This window comes from Colossoma macropomum, unplaced genomic scaffold, assembly GCF_904425465.1.
Source record: "Colossoma macropomum unplaced genomic scaffold, Colossoma_macropomum, whole genome shotgun sequence".
In the NCBI taxonomy this organism is placed as follows: domain Eukaryota; kingdom Metazoa; phylum Chordata; class Actinopteri; order Characiformes; family Serrasalmidae; genus Colossoma; species Colossoma macropomum.
Window position 1 is genome coordinate 754,317 of NW_023495545.1, and position 22,857 is coordinate 777,173.

The 22,857-nt window shown below is 41.8% G+C and overlaps 1 protein-coding gene across 1 annotated transcript in view; it reads left to right on the top strand.

The window, feature by feature from the left end:
- Positions 1-536: 536 nt before the first annotated feature.
- Positions 537-22,857, top strand: part of LOC118802366 (limbic system associated membrane protein) — a 329,028-nt gene continuing 306,707 nt past the window's right edge. The window contains exon 1 of the mRNA XM_036562884.1: positions 537-1,615. Within this exon, the coding sequence (XP_036418777.1) occupies positions 1,461-1,615 (155 nt within the window). The 5' untranslated portion in view covers positions 537-1,460. The remainder of the gene's footprint in view (positions 1,616-22,857) is intronic.

Sequence of the window (22,857 nt, forward strand, 5' to 3'; positions counted from 1 at the left end):
CCGGGTTGTTTGTTGGTATTTGTGTCGTCGTTTTGTTGTCGAGCTGTTTGTTGCTATTTGTGTCGTCGTTTTGTTGTCGCCGGGTTGTTTGTTGCTATTTGTGTCGTCGTTTTGTTGTCGCCGGGTTGTTTGTTGGTATTTGTGTCGTCGTTTTGTTGTCGCCGGGTTGTTTGTTGCTATTTGTGTCGTCGTTTTGTTGTCGCCGGGTGTTTGTTGGTATTTGTGTCGTCGTTTTGTTGTCGCCGGGTTGTTTGTTGGTATTTGTGTCGTCGTTTTGTTGTCGCCGGGTTGTTTGTTGCTATTTGTGTCATCGTTTTGTTGTCGCCAGGTTGTTTGTTGCTATTTGTGTCGTCGTTTTGTTGTCGCCGGGTTGTTTGTTGCTATTTGTGTCGTCGTTTTGTTGTCGAGCTGTTTGTTGGTATTTGTGTCGTTCTTTTGTTGTCGCCGGGTTGTTTGTTGCTATTTGTGTCGTCGTTTTGTTGTCGCCGGGTTGTTTGTTGCTATTTGTGTCGTCGTTTTGTTGTCGCCAGGTCGTTTGTTGCTATTTGTGTCGTCGTTTTGTTGTCGCCGGGTTGTTTGTTGCTATTTGTGTCGTCGTTTTGTTGTCGCCGGGTTGTTTGTTGCTATTTGTGTCGTCGTTTTGTTGTCGCCGGGTTGTTTGTTGGTATTTGTGTCGTCATTTTGTTGTCGCCGGGTAGTTTGTTGCTATTTGTGTCGTCGTTTTGTTGTCGCTGGGCTGTTTGTTGCTATTTGTGTCGTCATTTTGTTGTCGCCCGGCTGTTTGTTGATGTTGCTATTTTTGGTTCTGTTTTGTTGTTGTTGTTGTTGGACTATTTGTTGTCGCTATTTTCGGTGCTGCTGTTTTGTTGTTAGATGGGTTGTTTCTATTTTTGTTATCACTGTTTTTACTGTCTTTATTTTAATCTATGTTTTCAATATTTATTATTATTATTATTATTATTATTATTATTATTATTGTTGGTGTTGTTGTTGTTGTTGTTGTTGTTGTTGTGAGGTGAAGTTGTAGGGGTGTAAACCTTTCTGCCCGCGTTGTTGTCCTGACAACCAATAAGCAGCGCGAGTCTCGTGAAAAGGGGGCAGCAGAGCGACGCGCAGCAGCTCGCTCTCTCTCTCTCTCTCTCTCTCTCTCTCTCCCTCTCAGTGGTGAACTGCGCGCGGGCTGAAGCAGAGTCTCGTGTCCGCGGGTTTCTATCGGACCTCCAGCGCGCGCTCCGCTTTCAGCACCGCGAGCGTCACGCGCGTCTCTGTCTCTGAACTCGGAGCTCGAGCTGCTGGGCTGTTTGCCTCCTGCTGGTTCTCCTTTTTCTCTTTTTTTCTGAACGCTGATTACTTTTTCATCTTTTTTTATTCCCCTCTTTCTCGGATCTACCGCTCGCGCGGAGAGTGTGCGTGTTGTGTGGAGTGTGTGAGGGAGAGCGTGCGCGCGTGAGTGTGTGGAGATGTGGCGCGCGAGCAGACCGCGGCTGGCCCAGCTGCGCGCCTCCTTTTTCCGACTGCTGTGTCTTCTGCCCGCAGGAGTGTCGGTGCGGAGCGCGGACATGCAGCGCGCGACAGACAACATCACCATCAGACAGGGGGACACGGCCGTCATCAGGTAAGAGCGCGAGCTTAACTTACTTACTTCAGACTGCGCGCGCACACCTTGAGACACACACACACGTGAATACACACACACACAGACACACACACACCAGTGTTGGTGTTGCTATATTTGTGAGGACCTTTGTATAACTACAGCAACACTGCATCCACAATACTGTGCAAAAGTCTGAGACCACCCTTCATTCCATTACCGGTATAAAGGACCACTTAATAAAACTCATTCAGTTTTCAGGAGGAGACTAGATATAAGACTTGCATTAGGAAGGTAAAAGTCAAAGAAAGTTTCCGAAACTTGAGTAAATAGGACTCCTAGCAACCACCTGGAAGACCCGGTAGACACCAAAACAGCCCCCATCAGATAAACAGCACTTAAAGCTTCCATCTTTGAGAGAGAGGAGAAAATCAAGCTCCACTCTTTCTTCAGATCTGAAACAACCCATCCATCCTTCCGCTGTGTGAGGCCAAATGAGCACTATGGGTCTGAAAGGATGTGTAGCTGTGAAGAAGCCTTCACTGAGAAAAGGATACAGATCTGAGATGTGATGTAAGGTTTCATGGGCCGACGAGCCTAAATTCATAATCAGAAATTAACTTGGATCACGAGCATATGTGGTTTTAAAGGGGTGGCCTGGGTGACCAGTGCCACTCCCTCCCAAATCTGATAGGCCACCCCAATATTTCTGCCACATCATTGGCTTTCACCTCATCCTACCTCTCTCCAACTCCACCCCGTCTCCCCTCATACATCCACATTAACACCCTGCCAATACTCCCTGCCACCTTTTTGCCACCCCGGGAAAAAAGTTCAAGATCTGCCACTGATAATGAGAGGAAGTGCAACCAAGTTCTAAGACTGAACTTTGGAGGTGTGCTTTGAAAAACTGAAAGCAAGTCACCTGAAAAAGAATGGAAGGTGTAATAAAGATACATTTAAATACTGAAAAAAAGAGGATTCTGGGTAATTATCAGTGCTATTCAAAACGAATGACTCTTTATATCATTTGAACACAATCGCTCTCCTTTGCATTGTGTGACAACTTCAAGATGATTGGACCAACAGAAATGCTCCAAAATCGCTTGTGAAAGAGTTACTTTACATGAACTTGTATTAAAAATAAAAAGCATTCTCCTGTAAAGTTACTGTTTTTGGAGATTCATCGCTTTTCTCATATAGCAACGAAACGTTTTCTGCTTTTCGTTGCTGATAAAATGAATATTGACCGTTATAAACATATGAGATGGTGGTCTCTAACTTTTGCACATTACTGCAAGTCAACAGAAAACACCAGAACTATCGACACCCCACATCCACATGCACTTAAACACTCATCTGGATGTGCAGAGTGGAAGAGATTCAAAAGTGCCTTGACATTCAGTGGAGCTCTCGCTGATGTGCTGCATGCGACTGAGCTTTGAGAAGTGCTTTATGTAAGGAGAAGAGATTGTTTGTTCATGTTTGATTCATAACTTTTAGCAGGCTGTGCTCTGAGTGCCGGTTTTGGTCACATTGCTCTTCGTCAAGGCTGAACGTGAGAGAAATTTGCCGAAGGGGACAAGAGTGTTTTCTCCATTTGATCTTGCTTGCGGGAGTTTTCCAAAGGGCACACATTTGTAGGGTTCTTGTGCACGGTCTTCGTCCAGCTGCGAGGAAGGACGTTGAGTAATTGAAGCGTAGCTGTAAAATCAAGTGGCGTGAGCGAGGGCCAGCGGCTGAGTTATGTTGTTTAAAGCGGACTGATTTCAGAGGGGACAATGGGGCTTGTGTTTTTTTTTCATGTGTGGGTTAGCGCGGGTGCTTAATCAAAAGGCTAGACAATGCAAGCTGTCATATAAAGCTTGGCTTATGGCCTTTATTTTGGGGGGGCAGATGTCCAGGATCATGTGACTCATCTGGGTGACCGCATTCTAACCTCAGTGGGGCCTCTGTTCCAATCTGGACACCCAATTAGGGAATGTTTGTTTGTCTGATGTTGTCACCCTGGGTAGCAGAATATAGGGCCGAGGAACATGATGCTATTTATCATTACTATAATTAATTAAGTCACCCTTAAAACAAAGGGGATGCATTTTGTGTATCGAGAAGAAGTCTTGAAATATCATGATAATACATTTTTGCCAAATCACCCAGTTAAGTGGCCAGTAAGTGGAAGCTTAAGAGAGATGTATCCAAGAAAGTGGCCAGTTAGTGGAAGCATTAGGTAGCGTTTCCAATAAAGTGGCCAGTGAGTGGAAGTACAAAATAGGGGTTTCCAATAAAGTGGCCAGTGAGTGGAAGCATAGGATAATTGTTTCTAATAAAGTGGCCAGTTAGTGAAATTACAAGATAGAGGTTTCCAATAAAGTGGCCAGTTAGTGGAAGCATAAGACAGGTATTTCTGAGTGGACACACAAGGTGGAGGTTTCTAATAATGGACAGTAAGTGAACACACAAAGTAGGTATTTCTAATGAAGTGGCCCGTGAGCGGAGGCACCAGGTAGAAGTTTCTGATAAAGTGGCCAGTGAATGGAAGCATCACGTAGAGGTTTCTGACAAAGTGTACAGTGAGTGGACATATAAGGTAGGGATTTCTGAAAAAAGTGGACAGTAAGGGGACACTTAAGGTTGGTGTTTCTACTAAAGTGGCCAGTGACTGGAAGCACAAGTTTAGTGTTTCTAATAAAATGGTCAGTTAGTGGAAGTACAAGTTCGGTGTTTCTGATAAAGTGGCCAGGGAGTGGGAAAACCAGGTATGCATTTCTGATGAATTCCCCAGTGAGTGGACACATAGCGTAGGTGTTTCTAATAAAGTGGACAGTAAGTGGAAACACAAGGTTGGAGTTCTAATAAAGTGGACAGTGATTGGAAGCACAAGGTTAGTGTTTCTAATAAAATGGTCAGTTAATGGAACTACAAGGTTGATGTTTCTAATAAAGTGGCCAGTAAGAGTACTTACTGGTTGATCTGTTTCCTGAAGCATTTGAGACACTGATCATTGGCACAGAGCAATCTTGGTTGCTGCCAAAACATGCATCCAGAATCTGGGTCCAATTAAACAAGCCAGTGAATATTTGGAACCTGTTTTTTTTTTTTCCATTGTGTAACTAAATGTGCTCTGTAGAACATCTGACAACACTCCAGGGAGTAGAACCTCATAAGGAAAAGCACAGAGAAAGCCAGATTACCTGAAGTGACCTATAGAGTCCTAAATTCAGCTTGAAATGTAAATAATCTCAGTAACACATTGTTTGTAAAGTCGCCTGCAACCTTGTCCTGACCTAACATTTAACTAGCTATCTATTAATGCTACTTTAAAGGTCACTCTGGCCAAGATAAAAACTGTAACCATTGCTGCATTTGTTGTAAACATGGCTACTCACCTCTTACAGCAGTGCCACTGTAGATTCTACGGTGAGATTTCCTAGTTTAAAGGTAGGAGAACACCCTTTTGATGACATATCTTGAAGGTAGAAGTCAATTTTGGAAAAGACTTCAAGTGCTTTGCGGTGTTTGAAATTCTTTTTTGAAGAAAAAAAGTTTGACGACCACGCTACCTAGCACCCCGGATAATCTTATTAGACTCAGATCAGTTGGCTAGTGGTCAGGATTGGACGATACCACAGGGATTCTCATTGGTTGTGTGATATATTTTCATAATGCATGGCCAGCATCCCAAATGTTGAATAATAGCGGGAGAGCACTAATATACAAAAGCATGAAAATGATCTTGAATCCTGTCAAATGAGGCTTGAAACCAATGCTGCACTTCAGAATAACATATACCATAACAATAACATACTAAATGCTAGTTTTATGCCAAAATGCCCAATTTTGTTCAATCTCAACTGCTATCACAGAAATATGGACCATCTATGAGACCCTGAGGACCAATTTCAGAACCACTGCCCTGAACTTAGGGCACTCACTCTACCTTAAACTCAACCCAAAATCAAAACTTAACCCTAATCTCTAATGTTGCGGGGAAAACCGAGTTTCATCAAGCAGTTAGCTAACAAATTGAGCATCTACAGAGGGCTGTCCAAATAAACTAGGAACCTAATCTCCAAAGGCCTGAGCGTTAGCTTAAAAATAGATGTTTGCACAAGAGTGTGTGTGAGAGAGAGAAAGAGACAGAAGTGTTGAATAACTACTGTTAGCAACACCCCAAAGGCCTCTGTTCTCTGGTTCCATCACACAACTCCTCCACTCTACACTACACATACACACTGCATGCCAGACCAAAGCAGCGCTGCATTCATTTGAACATGTGACTTTTCCCAGTGGTGAACCATGACTAGTAGAACTAGGTCTTCAGTTTGGGCTATAAATATCAAAACACCTCTGCGATAATGCTAATTTCCTGCTAGGGATGGAATAGTTTGGTCATTCTAGACTTAAGACAAATGTTTCAAGCTTGTAAAAGATGTTAACAAACATTTGAGCTTGTTCGTGTCAGTTGTACAGTGACTCTTTCAGTAAAGAGTCCCAGCATGGAGCTGCCGCCACTGTTTTCCATTCCTAACAACCAATCGGAATCTGGTTAGACGACAGCTGGCATTCACTGTCAGTACTGTATCTACAACGAGAAGGTATAAAATGACTTTTTATCTCATCCAATTGGGACCACCCATTGGTTGGTTCCTCTGTCAGTTCTTAATCATGTTGGTAGTTCATGTAGCTCTTGAAGTCCTGACCAATAGTAGAGCTCGCTTGACTGTTTCAACAAAAATACTATAAGAAAAATATCCTCATGGGATTAGTTCACATTGAGTGTTTCAAAGATTTAACTCTTTTGTTTTAACCTAAAAATTAACACGGGAAATAACAGCATTAATACAATGGTTTAAATACAACTTATTTTTAATCATATTAAATAAAAACTGAACAGAATTGTTTTTCATTTTCACTGAAATCATTAGAAGAGTCCTCAAACTTCCCCTTGTAAAGCTTTAAAGGATCCCATTGTACATTTTAAAAGTATGTCATTTTATCTCCTGAGGTCCACTCATACAGTTGTGTGCAAAAGGTGCCCCTAGACAAATGACATGTTTGTTGAAGTACAAATAAGTTAACACATTTTCCGCAGAGAACATGTTTTAATGCACAGTTACTGTTTATTCCTTCTCCCTATTCGTTATTTTTGTTCATATATTATATGTTTTCAATATCAGGGTTCCATTACCCGATATGATTGGACAGTTGTCTCCCCCCGCTTTCTCTCTTTTGCTTCAAATCAACCTGTAATTGTAGTTTTTCTCTTGGTCTAATAGGACGTTTTGTTTAAAATAGTGATAAATAAGCTTCTATCTCTGAAACTCCACAAAGGTTTTTTAGAATGTTGTTGTGGTCTAAAGTGTGAACAAAAGACAAGGCTTCCGAATACTGAATAGAGATATGAATACCAATAATGAATTAATATATTAGTATTCCAATTATTTGAACCAGCCTTAATGATTTTCCAACACCCTCTTAAAATTTCTCAACCTGTTATTTGCTGTATGTATGTGATCTACGTGATTTACCCCATTCTGAGTGGCTAACCATTTTCTTGAGTGAAATGAGGTGTGCCATGTTCAAAAATAATGGACACCCTAGCCTGCGTTAGAATGAACGGGTGGTCATATGGTTATCACAAACAAGCAGTATTTGTTTCCATGTATGGACTGTATTGAATGGGGAAATAGTCACTGGGCAGTACAGGTCTGGACCAGACTGTACTCGAACACTTGACCAAAGCCTGACCGAATCAGCCTTGAATGGTACTGCTAAATTTGAGGACTGACCCTGACCCAACCCACGCAAATACAGGCTGAAGTTCACCTCCACAAATGGTGCAGCAGTTTAAGGTGCCAATAAAGGTGGAACAAAACATTCAAATGGGAAATGAATTTGAGCCTTGGCAACTACCAGAGATGCATTATCGCAGATGTGATTTTATAGTGCTTTTCTTTGTTACTAAGGACTCGAGTTGCTGGGATAAACCAGTATTACACAAATTCAGTATATTTTGTGGACTTGCCAATCATACCTGGCAGAAAACAACGTCCACTCTCCTCTCATAATCTGTTAAAAGTTCCTCTTGGGAGTTCCTCCCAAACTCAGCCCAAAATCTGATGTTTTATTTGGTCCAAGTGGCCTCATGTCAGAGAACAGACCTCTAGCCTTCAAGTCGCTGGGGTGGTATCCTCAAGGGTGCCTTAGTTAGGGAACATAATTGAATCACATTAAATTGCAAGTTACATTGACTCCATCCACACCGCCTGGGCTCCAGGCCTATTTCAGACACATAGCTGGATTTGAAGTCCATAGTTGTACCTTTGAGGGTACATTTACAGTGTTTGTACATTGATGAACAAAAAATGTACCATTACAGTAACACTTTTCTAACAGTGTTTCTAATCTCCATTCTTTCAAAAAAAGCAAGAGAATTTCAGTTTCAAAAGCGAAACTTTCCAGCTGATTGTTTCTTAGCTTCCCGTCGACTCTTTCAACGTGGCCTACAGAAGTCTCCCCAGTTTTCAGCTGACTGAAACACAGCTAGAATGCCTTTGTTAGCACCTTAATCCCTTTGCCTTGTCTACAAACGAACAATGACTGAGTGGATCCTAATTAGATGGCTGCCAGGATGGCAAGGAACCCTGCATTTGGATTCCATTTATTGACAGTTATGTCATCTCCGCTAATCGGCTGCAGACGTTCCATGGGCCTCATTAAAGGACGTGCGTCCATGGCTCATCTAGCTGTTTCATAAGAGGCTTTTCACAAGTCCCAGCCAGTGCACTCGTGTCCCATTCATTGAAATTCAATGTATGCGCAGGTCACATTTGCTAGAGGCTCACATACCTGACAGCATTCTTCTCAGACGTTCAGCATTTACTGTCAACAGCACTCAGTGAGTCAGGTTGTTATATCTTGCATGGGTATCATTTTGAAGATTTCTGGTCTGCTGTATTGTTTTCACGTTTTTTTGGCCCAAGAAAAAAAGGTGTGTGCTCATTTCATAGCAACAGTATACCATGGCTCGCAAACACTGGAGTCTGACACCCCTCATATAGTTTATCATCTGTCCTACAGCAAGAAACAGTACAGCTCTCTAAACATTTTGTCTGCAGTGAAGCAAAAATGGTTCCAACAACGTTTACGGTCCCTTTGCAATTACAGTGCAAGTTTACGGCCATAAATCTTAACTGCGAAAAACGAGAAACTTTAGGAATTCAAAGCACAACAGAAACCTCCACGAGTGCAGAGAGTCTATATATCAAACTTCTAGGGGCAGTTGGCGGATTAGCCTTTGCCATTCAAATGCTAATGAAGACGGTTGAACAGACAAGGAGGGGCTCGTCTGGGATCAGTGCTTTTCTTTCTTTCTCTCCTTCTCTCTCTCGCTGAAAAGTTTGACATTTATGGGCACTGACGTTGCTTCACGTATCAAATGGTAATGCGCCTGCTCTTTGGAGGGTTTTGTTAAGTACACGATTCAGTTTGGAGGCCCCCGCAGCCTCAGGGTACCTTTTGCATTCACAGGAAGTAACGATGATGATGATGAAAACGAGCCGACCGTTCGGCTGGGAAAGGGGAGGGGTGTTGACTGTGTGAGGCAAATCTGTCCTGCATGGTGGACTCTGGTGGTGTGGACTAGACCCTGTCCAGCAGCCTGAGGCTACTGTGAGGGTATCCCACACATACATAAACACTCAGATCTTCTATTTCTGTCTCGGTCTCTTTTCTGATACATGTTAAAAGTTTGGGGACACCAATTTTTTAAAAAAAAACATTTTGCAACAACCTGATGATTCTAGCTAAAATGAAAAATTTCACTATATCTGTTGGAAACAGTTTGTATGCTTGTGTAGGTTTAAAGACATGGAAATCCTTACGTATCTTGAAGGTAGGAGGAACAGTTTGGGGTAATTTTGGTTGGGCTTTTTAATTTTTTTTTCTCTCCTCATTATCTGGTGCACAAGGAAGCCAGATATCTAACATTACTTCTAAGAAGACAAATATCTTATTGCAGCTATATAACTGTAGTAAATCATCTTTAAAATGGAGAGAAACGATGACTCCAATGACAGAAATGACTTCTTACGAGGACAATAAAGCAAAAAAGTTACAGTTAACAAGATATCTACATGGCTATATAGTTATCTTACCTCAGTCTGGCTCCTTTTTCTCTGGCACAAAGGGTAAAACTTGTTTCTTGTGCTTGATAAAGATATTATTGCAGTTCTCTTTATGCTTTCCCGCAACGACCGAGGTAAGAGTCACACTCATGCTAGCTTGGTTGTGTTTATTAGCCTATAGATCAGTGGTTAGGCCTTCGGTCATGAGTGGTTGACACCACACGGATTCCCAATGCTTGTATGATGTATTTGTGTAATGCATGTGGAGCTTTGTAGCGAGAGATGAACGAAAACATGAAAATAATGTCAAATGTGGGATGCAGTGCTACAGAATATTACAATAATGAAATGAACCTTTTAGCCAACTGTGTCTGAACACATCGGACCTCCGCATTTAACCCATCCGTGTAATGAAACACCACATACACACTAGGGGGCAGTGAGCACACTTGCCCGGAGCGGTGGGCAGCCCTATCCACAGCGCCCGGGGAGCAGTTGGGGGTTAGGGGCCTTGCTTAAGGGCACTTCAGTCACGTACTGTCGGCTCAGGGGATCGAACCGGCAACCTTCCGGTCACAAGGCTGGTTCCCTAACCTCCAGCCAACAACTGCCTCCGACCACAAACAACCTAATAAAACACTCTGATTAGGTCAGAATGCCCCTTTACCACATTCACGATTAAGCAGGTTTGCATTTGTCACAGCATTCACGACTAACTGTGTTGGGAATAAAAGCAAACCTCAACTTGCCCACATTTTTGGAGGACTTTACTGGCACTATGTACCACTTATATACCCCATTGCGGTGACCTTTGCAGGTCACTGAATTAGTTAATTTATCTAGTTTGTTATATATGGTTCTATGTATTTTTTTTTTTTAATGGTCTATATAGCAGGGTTCCTCAGTTGTTACAAACTTGACATCACAACAATAGGAGAACACTTTTTGGTGCTATATAGAATCATATTCAAAACAGGCTTTATATGGAACCATATACAACACATTCTTCGTCAACCTAAAGAACAATTTCACCATGCAAAAACCATAAAATGGATCTATACAGGACTCATGGCTCTTAATAGAACCATTGCCTTTTATTTATTAAAAAAAACTTTTTTAAAAATGTATGATGTAAATATTATAGTTAGATAACTATACGATTGTATTAGGCAACTGTGACATCTGAAAAGGTGTGTAGCTTTCAAGAAGCCCTTTCTGAGAACAGAGCAATGGACTGGCCACCCCAGTGTCCAGACCTCAACATGATTGAATGTATCTGCAAGTACTTGGCTCATGAGACAGTGCAACCAACTTCTAGGACTAAAAATATCCCCACAGATTTCTTTGACAAACTCCTGAAAGGAAGCTGTAGTAAAGGCAAAGAGTGGAAACATTAAATACTGAAACATTTGATACTATGTTTAGTTGTCAAGGCGTCTGTGCAATTTTCTGTTTTCTGCTTTCTTTTTCTTCTATACATAATGACTGGAAATCAAATAAATGAAGGGTACAAATAACCTGCCTATGCTAACAAATCTTTGCAGGTATGTTTTTCTCACTTGACAGCGAGAAAATTCAAATTTCAAAATGGTGACGGGAAGTGCATGAGCCCACTCCATGAGCGGTGCATTATCCATCTCCCGTGGGCTTAGCGATCACTTATCACATCCCCATACATGTAACGCGCAGCGCTCATCTTCATTAGGGATTCGTTTAGCGTCTGTTGGAACAATTAGCGTGACGTCTGCACACACACTCCACACGCTGAGGGTTATCCGGAGCGCCTCCCATTACGAGCCTGGCTTCCCTCTAGACCAGGCGGATTAATTATGAGAGCTGTTTATCGTGCTTTCTGAAACAATAGGACCTACTGCACACTTTGTTTATCTCCATATAGCCCCACTGCGTCATGTTTGTTGGGGTTTTGTTGGGTATTAAACGATAGCGGATATCGCTTGCTTCTCTATCTAATTCAGAAGCCAGTCCCGCGACTCTGTGTTCATTAAACGCAGAGTTTTATGGGCTTTAACCACCCCGCACACACAGCCGCACGCACACAACGCCATGGTTTTAATTGCTTTCTATCGCACGGTGGGTGCTGGAGGCGGGAGAGAGAGAGAGGGAGGGAGGGAGAGAGTGCTGTAAAGCGACATTGGTTTATTAAAACATTAATGACACGTCAGCTGTGATTGTTCTCCTTCAGGTCAATTATCAGCTTTTTTTTTTTTTTAGCGGTTTCTCATGTTGGCTATTTTTGCGAAGCAAAAAATAGACAGATGGAAGGATGAGAAGGGAAGAGAAGGAGTAAATTTGTGTAAATGTGTGTGTGCATTTGGATTTGTGAATGACTGCATATGTTAACATCAAGCTGCTACTCAAATCCAGTATTATCTCAAGTATTCAAACTCTATAAGAATAAAAAAGCTTGAATTGAAACCAGATTTTTTTTTTTTCTTTTTGTTACATTGGATTTTTTTTGTTCTACTGCATAAATCAAATAAATGAAGAGTAAATATGTGGTGGAACATTATGTGTGTTTTTGGCTGGCACTTTGTTTGTTTTAGGTATGTTGTAAGGTTTGACTAGGATGTGTGCTAAGGACTTTGCACCTTGAGTTTGACTGGGCCACAAGCCGAGGATTTGTACTGCGATAGCAGAGTTTGACTGGGCCACGAGCTAAGGACTTTGCACCGCGATAGCAGAGTTTGACTGGGCCACGAGCCGAGGACTTTGCATCGCGATAGCAAAGTTTGACTGGGCCACGAGCCGAGGACTTTGCACCGCAATAACAGGGCTTGACCGGGCTACGAGACCGGACTTTGTGCAGCGAGTCTAAGACTTTGCACCATGAGTTTGACTGGGATATGAACTGAGACACTTCACCATGGTAGCGGAGCTTGACTAGGCTGCAAGCCAGAGAATTTGCACTGTGTTAGTTTGAGTGGGATTTAACTGGGACACTTTTCACCGCCACAGCAGAGTTTGACTGGGCCATGATCCTGGGACTTTGCATTGCAGTAGCAGAGTTCAACTAGGCTGAGAGCTCTGGATTTTCCACCACGACAGCAGAGATTGACTGGGCCGCAAGCTGATGACTTGTACCATGACAGCACAGTTTGACTAGGCCGTGAGCCGGGGACTTTGCATCTTTACAGTGGAGTTTTAATAGGTTCCTAGTGAAGATTTTGCAGCATGACAGCAGGATTTGACTAGGCTGAAAAAAAGTGGGGACTTTGTAGAGTTTAACTAGGGATGTTGCACCATGAAAGTGGAGTCTGACTAGACCACAAGTCCGCGAGGTAGGATCTTTGCACCATGACGGCAGAGTTAGACTGGGCCATGAAACAGAGACTTTTCACTGGGACAGCAGAGTTTGACGGCTGCGAGCTGAGCTTGCACCATGACAGTTTGAATTTATTTATTTATTCACTGTTTTTCACCAAAAAACCTAAAACCAGATTTACATTTCGTTTTAAAATTTATGTTTAGAAAAGTTTGATTTTTTAGCTGTCACTTTTCCCACTGCCCTGGGAGTTTTTTCCACTATTAAGAGAGGTAGAAAGGTTTGACTAGGCCATGAGCAGGGATCCCCATGGTTATCACTTCAGGCAAAATTGAGGCAAACAGATAGAAATGGAAGTCTCATTCAATTATTTATATTCAGCCTAGTGCACTCATTAGTTCAAAGTAAGATAAGTTTCAATTTCATAACACACAAGACTGGAAGGTTTATCATTCATATTCATAATGTTATGTATGGCAATAAAGATGTCTACATTATAAAAGCACCATATGACACTAATACCAAAGCAACACATGCAACTGATGAAGCTCCTTGGCATTCTAAGTTAGCGTGAAACCCAAATTTGGCCAAAGCTTTCCTGGCGAGCTAAATGCTTTCATCGCTTGGCTTTTGGAGTGTGTCATTGTTCTCACATTATGCTAAGAAAGGAGAGAAGCAAGATTTGTTGTCCGTTATTGCTGCCTTACCCTGACCCGAGCCTGATGCTGCAGATGAAAAATCATCCTGAAAACCAATATTTTGCTGAGCCTGTGTCAGGTAGCAGGCCTCTAGTGTATGAATGGCTGTAGGAGTATGTGAGTACGTGCATTTGGATGCGGGTGTGTGTGCGCATGGATATGGGCATGCATATGGATATGTTTATGTATGTGTCTGTGCTTGGTGATTTTCCATTGAGCCCATATGTCAACATCGCCTCCAATCCTGCTAAATTTGAGCATTAGCACTGCTGGCCCTGTGATGGAGCTCCGATGCGCTTCCGTCTGCATTTGTTTTCGTTCTCTGAGCCTCCGTTAAGGGTGAATTGTGCGTAAAATTCAGCAGCAATCCGTTTTCAGGGTTAAGCGAAGGTCGGCCTGTGTTTTCATATCAGCGCTGTCAAAACCGCACCGCACAGCTTCATCAAAACACTGCCAGCTTCATTGCTCACGCAGTCTGCCCTCAGCTGAGGTTAATCCGGAGCAGCGGCCATCCCCAGCCTTATTTGCGTGCCGTTTGATGCAGCATCAAGGCTTTTCGGGTTCATGGACAGCTTCTCTTCTACAGCCTAATCTTCAGCCCTTAATCAAACCCCTGAGGGTCCTTATGTGGTCTCGTACTTCACTTCCTCATTTTTTATATCCAGGGCCCTACTGATGTGATTTTGTGGCCAATACAGATTGTAAGGACTTAAAATACCAATATGATTTATATTTAAATTTTACATTTTAGTTTTAGTTAGGTTTTAGTGAAATGGTGCTTTAATGACTATGATTGCCAGTTGTCAGCTGTGAATTGTGCAATAAGACTGTCTGTTCTCAATGCTAACATGTTGTTTTTTTTTTTTAATCAACCTCAGAAATATCGTAAATATAGGCCTAATGGGCCTAATATTACATCCAAAATAAATTATGCACTCCAGGTCTAAGCTGGTTTTCTATATGTTAAAAATAAATGCCTTTGGGAATAAAATCGGTTCCAACCTCAGTTTCTTGATTTCTTTTGAAGTTAGTGAAGTTAAAAGATTTAGATTTAGATTTATCAAAGAAAAGAACTCTTACCACTCTTAGAACTTAGACTTTGACTGAAGAAATATGTCTTTGGGCACGTTTCCACCACAGAAACTTATCCACCACTAGAATTTTTGGCACCAGAAAACTTGATCTATTGACCATCTGTCCAGTAGGTACCGGTTGTATGGTTTTTTGGTATTGGCTGAAGATTGCTAAAAAACAGGACACGAAGGTACTCAGGATGTTCTGTTGGATGTTCAGGATCTTTGGGAACACAAGCAGCTAAAGCAATCCACAGTTTATCAAAGTTTCCCAGTTGAGGATAAACTCACAAAGCACTATTACATCACAAATAAGAGCAACAGAATATGAACTAGGACGGTATGTTAACCGAGATTGGTTTGTTGAAGTTCACAATAGTGACATAAGCTAGTTATCAAGCTAATTGCCTTTATTAGCTTTCACGCTAGCCAACATTTGATTGTGTAGACATTTGTTATCATGTTAGCACAAGCAGAGTAAAGCTAAGATAACTAGTAGGCAAGGTTGCCAATCAACCAAATTAGATGCTTTAGTAGCATAAAATGACCAACGATTCATCAATTACCAAAAACTCGTCAATAACAATTATTGCAAAAGTTCTAGCTAAGTCTCAAGCAGGTGGAAACTGAACTAGAACTAGAACTGTAAGTTCCACCGGAAAGACTCAAGAGGCGAGTGTGAAGGAAGACAAAACTTTAATCTTCAATAGGATTTTACGATTTGAAAGATAACAATTATTAAGAATTAGGCCCCATATTCGGTCCAGGTCTAAGGGTGTCTGGGCGCTCATAGATCCTGCCATATGGGGAACCTGGGGTCCCCCAGAACTCCCTGGATAACCATGCATGGACCAAACTGGTGGCATCAGAAGTAGGGAGCGGAATGTCGGAAGGTTGGCACCTGAAAGCAGCAAAACAGGCATGTAAGTCGACTCATTTCAAAGCCAGGTGGAGGCTAGTGATTGGACAGAGTAATAAGTGAGGTAACATTGGAGTCCCCTGGGTAAAACTTATGCTAAAGCTTTCATTTCTGTGGGTTAACATTTGGGTCAGTCCCTGTTTTAGAATGTCCAGTGGAATAACTCCCTGCAACCTTATCCTGTTCCATTATTGTTATTGCAAAATTGTAATGGCTCTTTCATGCATAAATAAATACAATTAGCGTCCAAAATGTCAAGGAGGTTGTTTTAACAGTCTGTGAAGTAGTGCTATGAGTCAGTGCACACACCGACACTTCATTAGCATTCTATAGGATGCCTCCCTCAGTGCATTCATACATTAGCTACTTAATCATCAGTTAAAGCATTAAACCTCCACTGTCTCCTCGACTTAGTTTCCTTATGCAGCCTCCATCCCTCATCCCATCCACGGTAACGTCTCAAAACCTTCTGCAATTATTAACACTCGCATTTCTCCAACCTCACAGTCAATGCTTAACGTCTCTTCTCGCTGCGCGCTTTATCGAACAGCTGGCTCACGAAATAAGTCCCGGCTGCGGTGGGGCGTTTCGCATTTTTTACGCTCCTCCGGGGGTTAATTGGCGCCTTTCAGAGTCGCTCAAGCACGACCGCAGTCTACAAACACCATCCAGAGCTCTGCTTTATGAGTCAGGATGAAACTGACTGTTTTTTTTTTTACAGGAAACGTAGGGAAGAAGGTACGGTAACACCTCGGTACGGCACCTGATTAAAAGGTGAGGAGCAACCTGCAGGCTCATTAAAGCAATAGTGAATAGTTTCCCCACCTTCTCCAGATCGGTCAAGACAAGTTTGCTGTCCAACCACATCCTCTAGCCAAGTAATCCACACAGTGTTTTCCCAGTGCACACAAGCTTAAAATAATCTGTATCAATTCAAGATAAATGTAGACTTTAGGAGCAGAACTTGCCGAGAAATCTGATGCAATATTCACATCATCCATTACTTTATGTTTCATTGTGTGTATATATAAATATATTTATTACAGAATATAGAATATGTCCTGGGAAAATAGGACCCGGTTCCTGTCAACTTAGGGCTCTGGGAGAGGGCTCTGGGAATCTCTGACCCTGAGAGAATAACATCCTGGGAATATAGGGCTCTGGGAAAATAGTGCCCTGGGAACATAAAGGGTCCTGGAAATACAGATATCTGGGTGTAAAGGGCTCTAGGAACATAGTGCCCTGGAAAAATAGGACCATGGGAACATATTTCTCTGAGAACAAAGGGTCCAGGGAATATCAGGTCCTGAGAATAAAGGGTCCTGGGGACATTAGTTCCTGAGAATTAAGGGTCCTGTTAACTTAGGGCCCTAGGAACATAGAACACTGGGAACATAAGGCTCTGGGTATGTAGGGACCTGAAAACTTGTGAACTTCTAGGAATTATGGTCCTGGAAGTATACAGCCCTGGGAACATGGGTTCCTAGGTAGGGAATATGCATATGCTCTCCAGTCTGCATTTGTTCACCTATAGTGGACCTGTAGAGTGGGCATTTCTCATAAAGTGGCCAGTGACTAGAAGTACAAAGTAGAGTTGTGATAAAGTGGCCTGTCTGTTGGCGAGTGCACCATTATGTAAGGTGGACATGATGACAGGACTTGGTTTATGAAGCAATCTTTTAGAAAAGCCTGTGGTCATTGTGTTGTAATGCTGCATGTCCTTCACAGCTTATCTTATATAATTTAAAGAGCAGTAGCCCCAAAGCCTTGGGTGAATCCTTTCCCTTGTTAAATAAACCAAAACTCCAATTTCTGAAAATATGTCTCTGCAGTTGCATCATGCAGTTGAAACACTGAGATGGTTGCCACTTTTTTTTTTTCTGCTGATTAATTTTCATGCAGTTTAATTTTTCTTTCTCAACTTCCTGTCCTAAGTGCTGCACTGTACTGTTAAATAAAGGATAGCCGAAGGAACAGTGTGACTTGTTCTGCCGCTAATGGGGCGTCTTACCATTAGCGAGAGAGTCTGTTTTCTGAGAACAAGTGATCCCTCGGAACATTAGGTTGTTTTCAACTGTCACATTGAAATTTGTCAGCCCATCCAGAGTTAAGACAACAAATACTACGGGATGCGGTGATGTTTTATAGTCCTGAATAGTAGATGTGGGTGATATGACTATATAATATGGCTATAAAGATATGTTACATCCTAATTTTCGGAGCATATGGTGGAAATTGCCAGTACTTTGAGAATGTTGACCAACTAAATATGGATAAAAGTGCCATTAAGGGTTCTGTTGAGTGATGCCAACTTTTGTTTCCTTTAAGAAAGCTTCAGTAGATGTTAATGATACTTGCAGGTATGAAGAACCTTCTTAAAGTTTGACCCCTTAAAATCTCAGACGTATTACATACTAAGGCTTATTACTCAGTAACTACAGAGACTTCAATGCAAACTGGCTGAGCTATTCTTAGGTTATAGAAGCGTGGAGTAAAACTTTGGGCCTACCAGTCGGCCCTGGCCATTTAAGGGGTTAAAGAAGTTCAGTACTGTATGTCCAGGCCTTGAAGCATTTAGGAACCTCGATTTTTCAGCCCATTTTTGACTCTGCTTCAGTTTTTTTGGTAGTATTTTTAATTTGACACTATGATTTTGGTGAGGCACACTTTTCAAACCCCAGAAAAATGAAATATCATGATACATATTGTGTGTTGTAGAAACATCATCAGGTATCACAGTACCTTTGCCACATTGTCCATCCCTGCCAAACAGTAAAATTAACATAATAAGTCAACAGAAAATTTGGTAGCTCTTTATTACAGCGTCAGTGATGCCGAGAGTTTATTGCACAGTTAATCTCTCTTATTTTTGTGCAAATGTTATCACTACCCCTGCTGCACACTGTATCCTAAACAGGCCGCCTCTCACTGGCATGGCAGGGATGATTAATTTGCTTTGTGCTGCAGCAGATTTTGTGGACTGAGGTTTGGCACGACGCTATTAATTTTACATGCCGGGGGCTCCATGCAACATATCAGCCAAATAGATCTGTGCTGGTAACATGTTAAGGCCTCTATTAGCTCGTTCTTTACAGCTAAATTACCTGAGATTGTTGTTAACCTACTCAATCCATTTGCATATCATTAGGCAGGCCTAAAGGAAACCTGAGCCTGAGAATCAATTCCTGGATGAATGAAGACCATTCTGAAATACGTTTCAACAGGAGACTCTTCAGATTATTTTAAATCTGATCGGATTCTTAGCTAAGGTAGGAAGAAGATATTTACAAATCCCAAAGGAAACTCCAGAGTGACCCTAGAAACAAGAAAAAAGAGTGTAAAAAAGGATGGAATTTATAAGGCGCTTGCAAGAAACTGGGCAAAAGTCAAAGCACAGCCATTGATTAGTTCATTGTGTCACTCTTTCCCTTTATTCCAGCTTCCATTCCTTTCAGGAGACTCACTTTCAGTTCCTCAAAGAATCTGCAGACACACCTCCAAAGTTCAGTCTTAGAAGCTGGTTGATCATTTTCTGAAGTAATCAAACACATTCAGTGGTGTTGAGGTCTGGACTCTGGGGTGGTCAGTCCATCGTCCAGCTTCTTTGTTTGATGTGTCCGTCTCCTTTTCTCAGTGAGGTTCTTCTTGACAGCTACGCATCCTTTCAGACCCACAGCGCTGAGTCGTCTTCTCACAGTGGAAGGATGGATGTGGATTGTTTCAGATCTGAAACGGCTTGATTTTCTGATTGGGACCGTTTTTGGTGGTCTACCAGGTCTTGCACTTTTGCACCAACAGAAATGACTTTGAATGAAATCCACATTAAATTAAGAATGTTTTTTTCCGCCTATAAAGTTTCCAACTTTAGAGATACGCGGTTCCATTTTATAGTGACAACAGAAAGTTTATGTTTCTGCATTTCTTAACCACAAACTAGTGCAATGTTAATGACAAGCAATAAAAAAAACAGAGTCCATTACACTGAGCTACTCGAACAGGCAGCCACTGAGAATATATCACCTGCGCTGCAATCCACTCCACTTCCTCAAGGAGTAAATTCAACTCAGAGGTTTGTTTAACACCAGCGTTTTTAATGTATATTAGAAAGCAGTGGAGGTTAAAGCTGTGCCCGATCATGAGCCGCCTCCTGTGTAAGGTTAGCCGCAGGGAGAGATTTATTAGCTGGAGACTGCAGCTGGAGCACTCACGCTAATAGAATAGTCACCATTCTGCGCTAACACGACTTGATTGATAGGGCCAGAGTTGGTGAGATTGTAGACACTTATCTAATTTGTAATGTGGGCTTGGCTGCTGGCATTTAAAAGCATTGTAACAAAACTCTTAAAAGCAGAAGCCAAAACAAGGCGAATTTTAACTGGGTCCAGGTTCATAAAAGACACTTGAGTCCTCTCCTAGCCGCTTCCACTCAGGGATAATCCTGCACTCTGCTTTCTAAATAGTACAGCTTCTTCTAATTCCACCTAATGCCATTCGGATTGAAAGGTTGACTTTATTTTAGAACAGAAACCGTTATGGAGCATAAAACTGAATTCAGAAATGGATGTTTTTGCTGAGGGCAGAGGGGTATTTTTCCTCTCCCAGCATGTTGACCCAAGGACTCTACCACTTGATAACGTTTCACCTCCCATTAGAAGTCCATTAAAGACCCAATCTGGAATTGCTGGAATGAGACCACATTTCCCCGAGGCCTAGATTCCAAGCCATCACCATTTCTACAATGACGTCTGGTCTGGGTCCAGTTTCACTAGAGCCATGTGCTGCAAAGGAAGAAGGCAATAAATCCCACCTCGTCACGTTTCTGTGGTCGTTTAGTTATTAGCTGTGGTTCCATTGCTTCAGGTCAAATTGGATCTGAGAAACCAAAGCCAGCCAAGGCCTGTTCTGCAGACAGAAGGCACTAAGAGTTGCCGATAAGGCCAAAATATTACATCGTAGTACTTGAAGGCATTTTCTAGGATGAATGATGTGTATCAGAATCTTTTATTTTTGAGGCGAGGAACCAAAAAATGCACCAGCCTTACAGAAGAAGAAGGAACAGGAGGTAAAATCGAACAATAGGTTAAAAGAAATTAGGATAATATGGCGAAGTCATAATGAGTTGACGTCCAATCAGCTACTTAGTTACTCTACAGTGTAAAATAGTGAAAATAGATGTACATTCTTTGTAAAAATCTTGAGATGTCCACAAAAAATCATTCAAATAAAATAAAATTGTAACAAATTTGATTTGATTTTTTGTAATTTATTTTATTTTTATGTTTTTTTGTGGATGTTTCGAGATGTTTCTTTTATTGTTATTATTATTATTATTTTAATTTATTTTTAAAATTTTATTTATTTATGTATTTATATATTTTTGGACAGTGACAAAATTTCCCACCCCTATTCATTCAGGAAAAAATGTACCTTTCAAGGTAGGAATACTGGCATTGGGTTGATACCTTCAGGGCGGGGGCGGTATCTCTTCAGTAGCTTTAGTCAGGGACCACATATCATCTTTGGCCAATTTTCTTTTTCTTGTCAATCTTTGTTTCTATATCATTTGAACACACGGGCTGTTGTTTACAGTGTATGAGAAATCCATGATGAATGCACAGAAAGAACCATAATGGAATCAAACCTCTTTACATTAGAAATTTAGAACGTTTTTGCCTTCTCCTGTAAAATGACTGCTTTTGGAGATTCATGTTTTTCTTTGAAATATTCTTTCAGTTACTTTTTATTCCATTTTTCTGGTTATAAAAGTTAACTCCTCTCCTGAGAAAGTGAATCCGGAGTACCATTAAAGCTTATATAAGGTCCACAATAGTATCCTAAGGATTGTATTTATAGGATCATATCATAAGATTGATTTACATCGTTTGTACCTAAAATTTATCCAGATGGTGCCTTTTTCTCACAGTGTAGTGGGTGTGGATTTAACACTGTTCTTCTTGTTATAGTTGTTGTTGTTGTATTGTAAGAGGTTGTGTGGTTTGTTGTTGCGTTAGCTTGAACTGCCGTCCCTGGCTGGGTCTTTTTATGGGCTAGTGGGTGGATTTAGCATGCAGCCTCGGTTTAGCTGGACCTGGGACACGACTACAGGGCCGAGTGAATGAGCATATTACGCTCGGCTACAGAGGATGCTTGTCCTTCCAAGACTTTGAGCCATCTGTGTGTGTGTGTGTGTGTGTGGTGTGTGTGTGTGAGGAGAAGAAAAAGAGGGACACACAAGCGAGCTAACCTTCTCTGGCCTGTTAGCATTTCCAGTCCTTATATCTGTCCCTACAGGGCTGGGTTAGCGAGTGACCTGATTCAAAGTCTGTATGGACACACACACACACACACACACACACACACACACACACACACACACACTCGCCGCATTAACACAACAGCATGGTAATCCTCTCACGGCCTGCTGCGAACACAGGCAGGATTTTCAAATCAATTTCATTTCGCTCATCATGCCCTCTAAAGCAGAGCGGAGAGAGATTGAGGGGGGCAAGCCGCGCTCATCGCCCCGCTGCCATGTGCCCACATGCCTATGCTGTCTGTTTGTCTGTCTGTCTGTCGTCCCAGCTGATGAAAAACAAACCGACCCTGACCTTAAAGAGTCACAGATTTCCAGAAATAATTTGGGCTGTTCGGGGAACAAAATTATGATGTTTTGCTTTTTTTTTTTAAAAAAAAATCTACTGTGGCTAGAAATGTATATGCGCCTGTTAGCAAGACTGAACTGCTAAGTAGCCCGTATTAGCTTTCATTTATTAGCAGTGGCATCAGCGTTTCTTTGTGAAGGACTCTATTTTGACCTGTCAAAGGGTTGAAATTAAAGCATCCCAGATTTATTGAAGCAAACATTTTCAGCCTCCTTGTTGACCCATTTATAAGGTATACAGGCCTGTTAGCTTGAATCAACTTTTAAAATACTAACTAGCTCAAATTAGGCTTCATTAATTAGCAGCAGGCTTAGCATTTGCGGGTGAAGGACTTCTTTTAGGCCTCTCCAGGAGAAGGTACGGCCTTGAGAGCACTCAGCATTCAAAAGCAATCTCGCCATGCCATTTCAACAGCAGCTGGAAATATTGCTAGCATGACCTCATCTTTTGTGAAGTGCTATAAGGTTTAGCGCAATTTGCCCAAAGCTACATGTATAGCTCT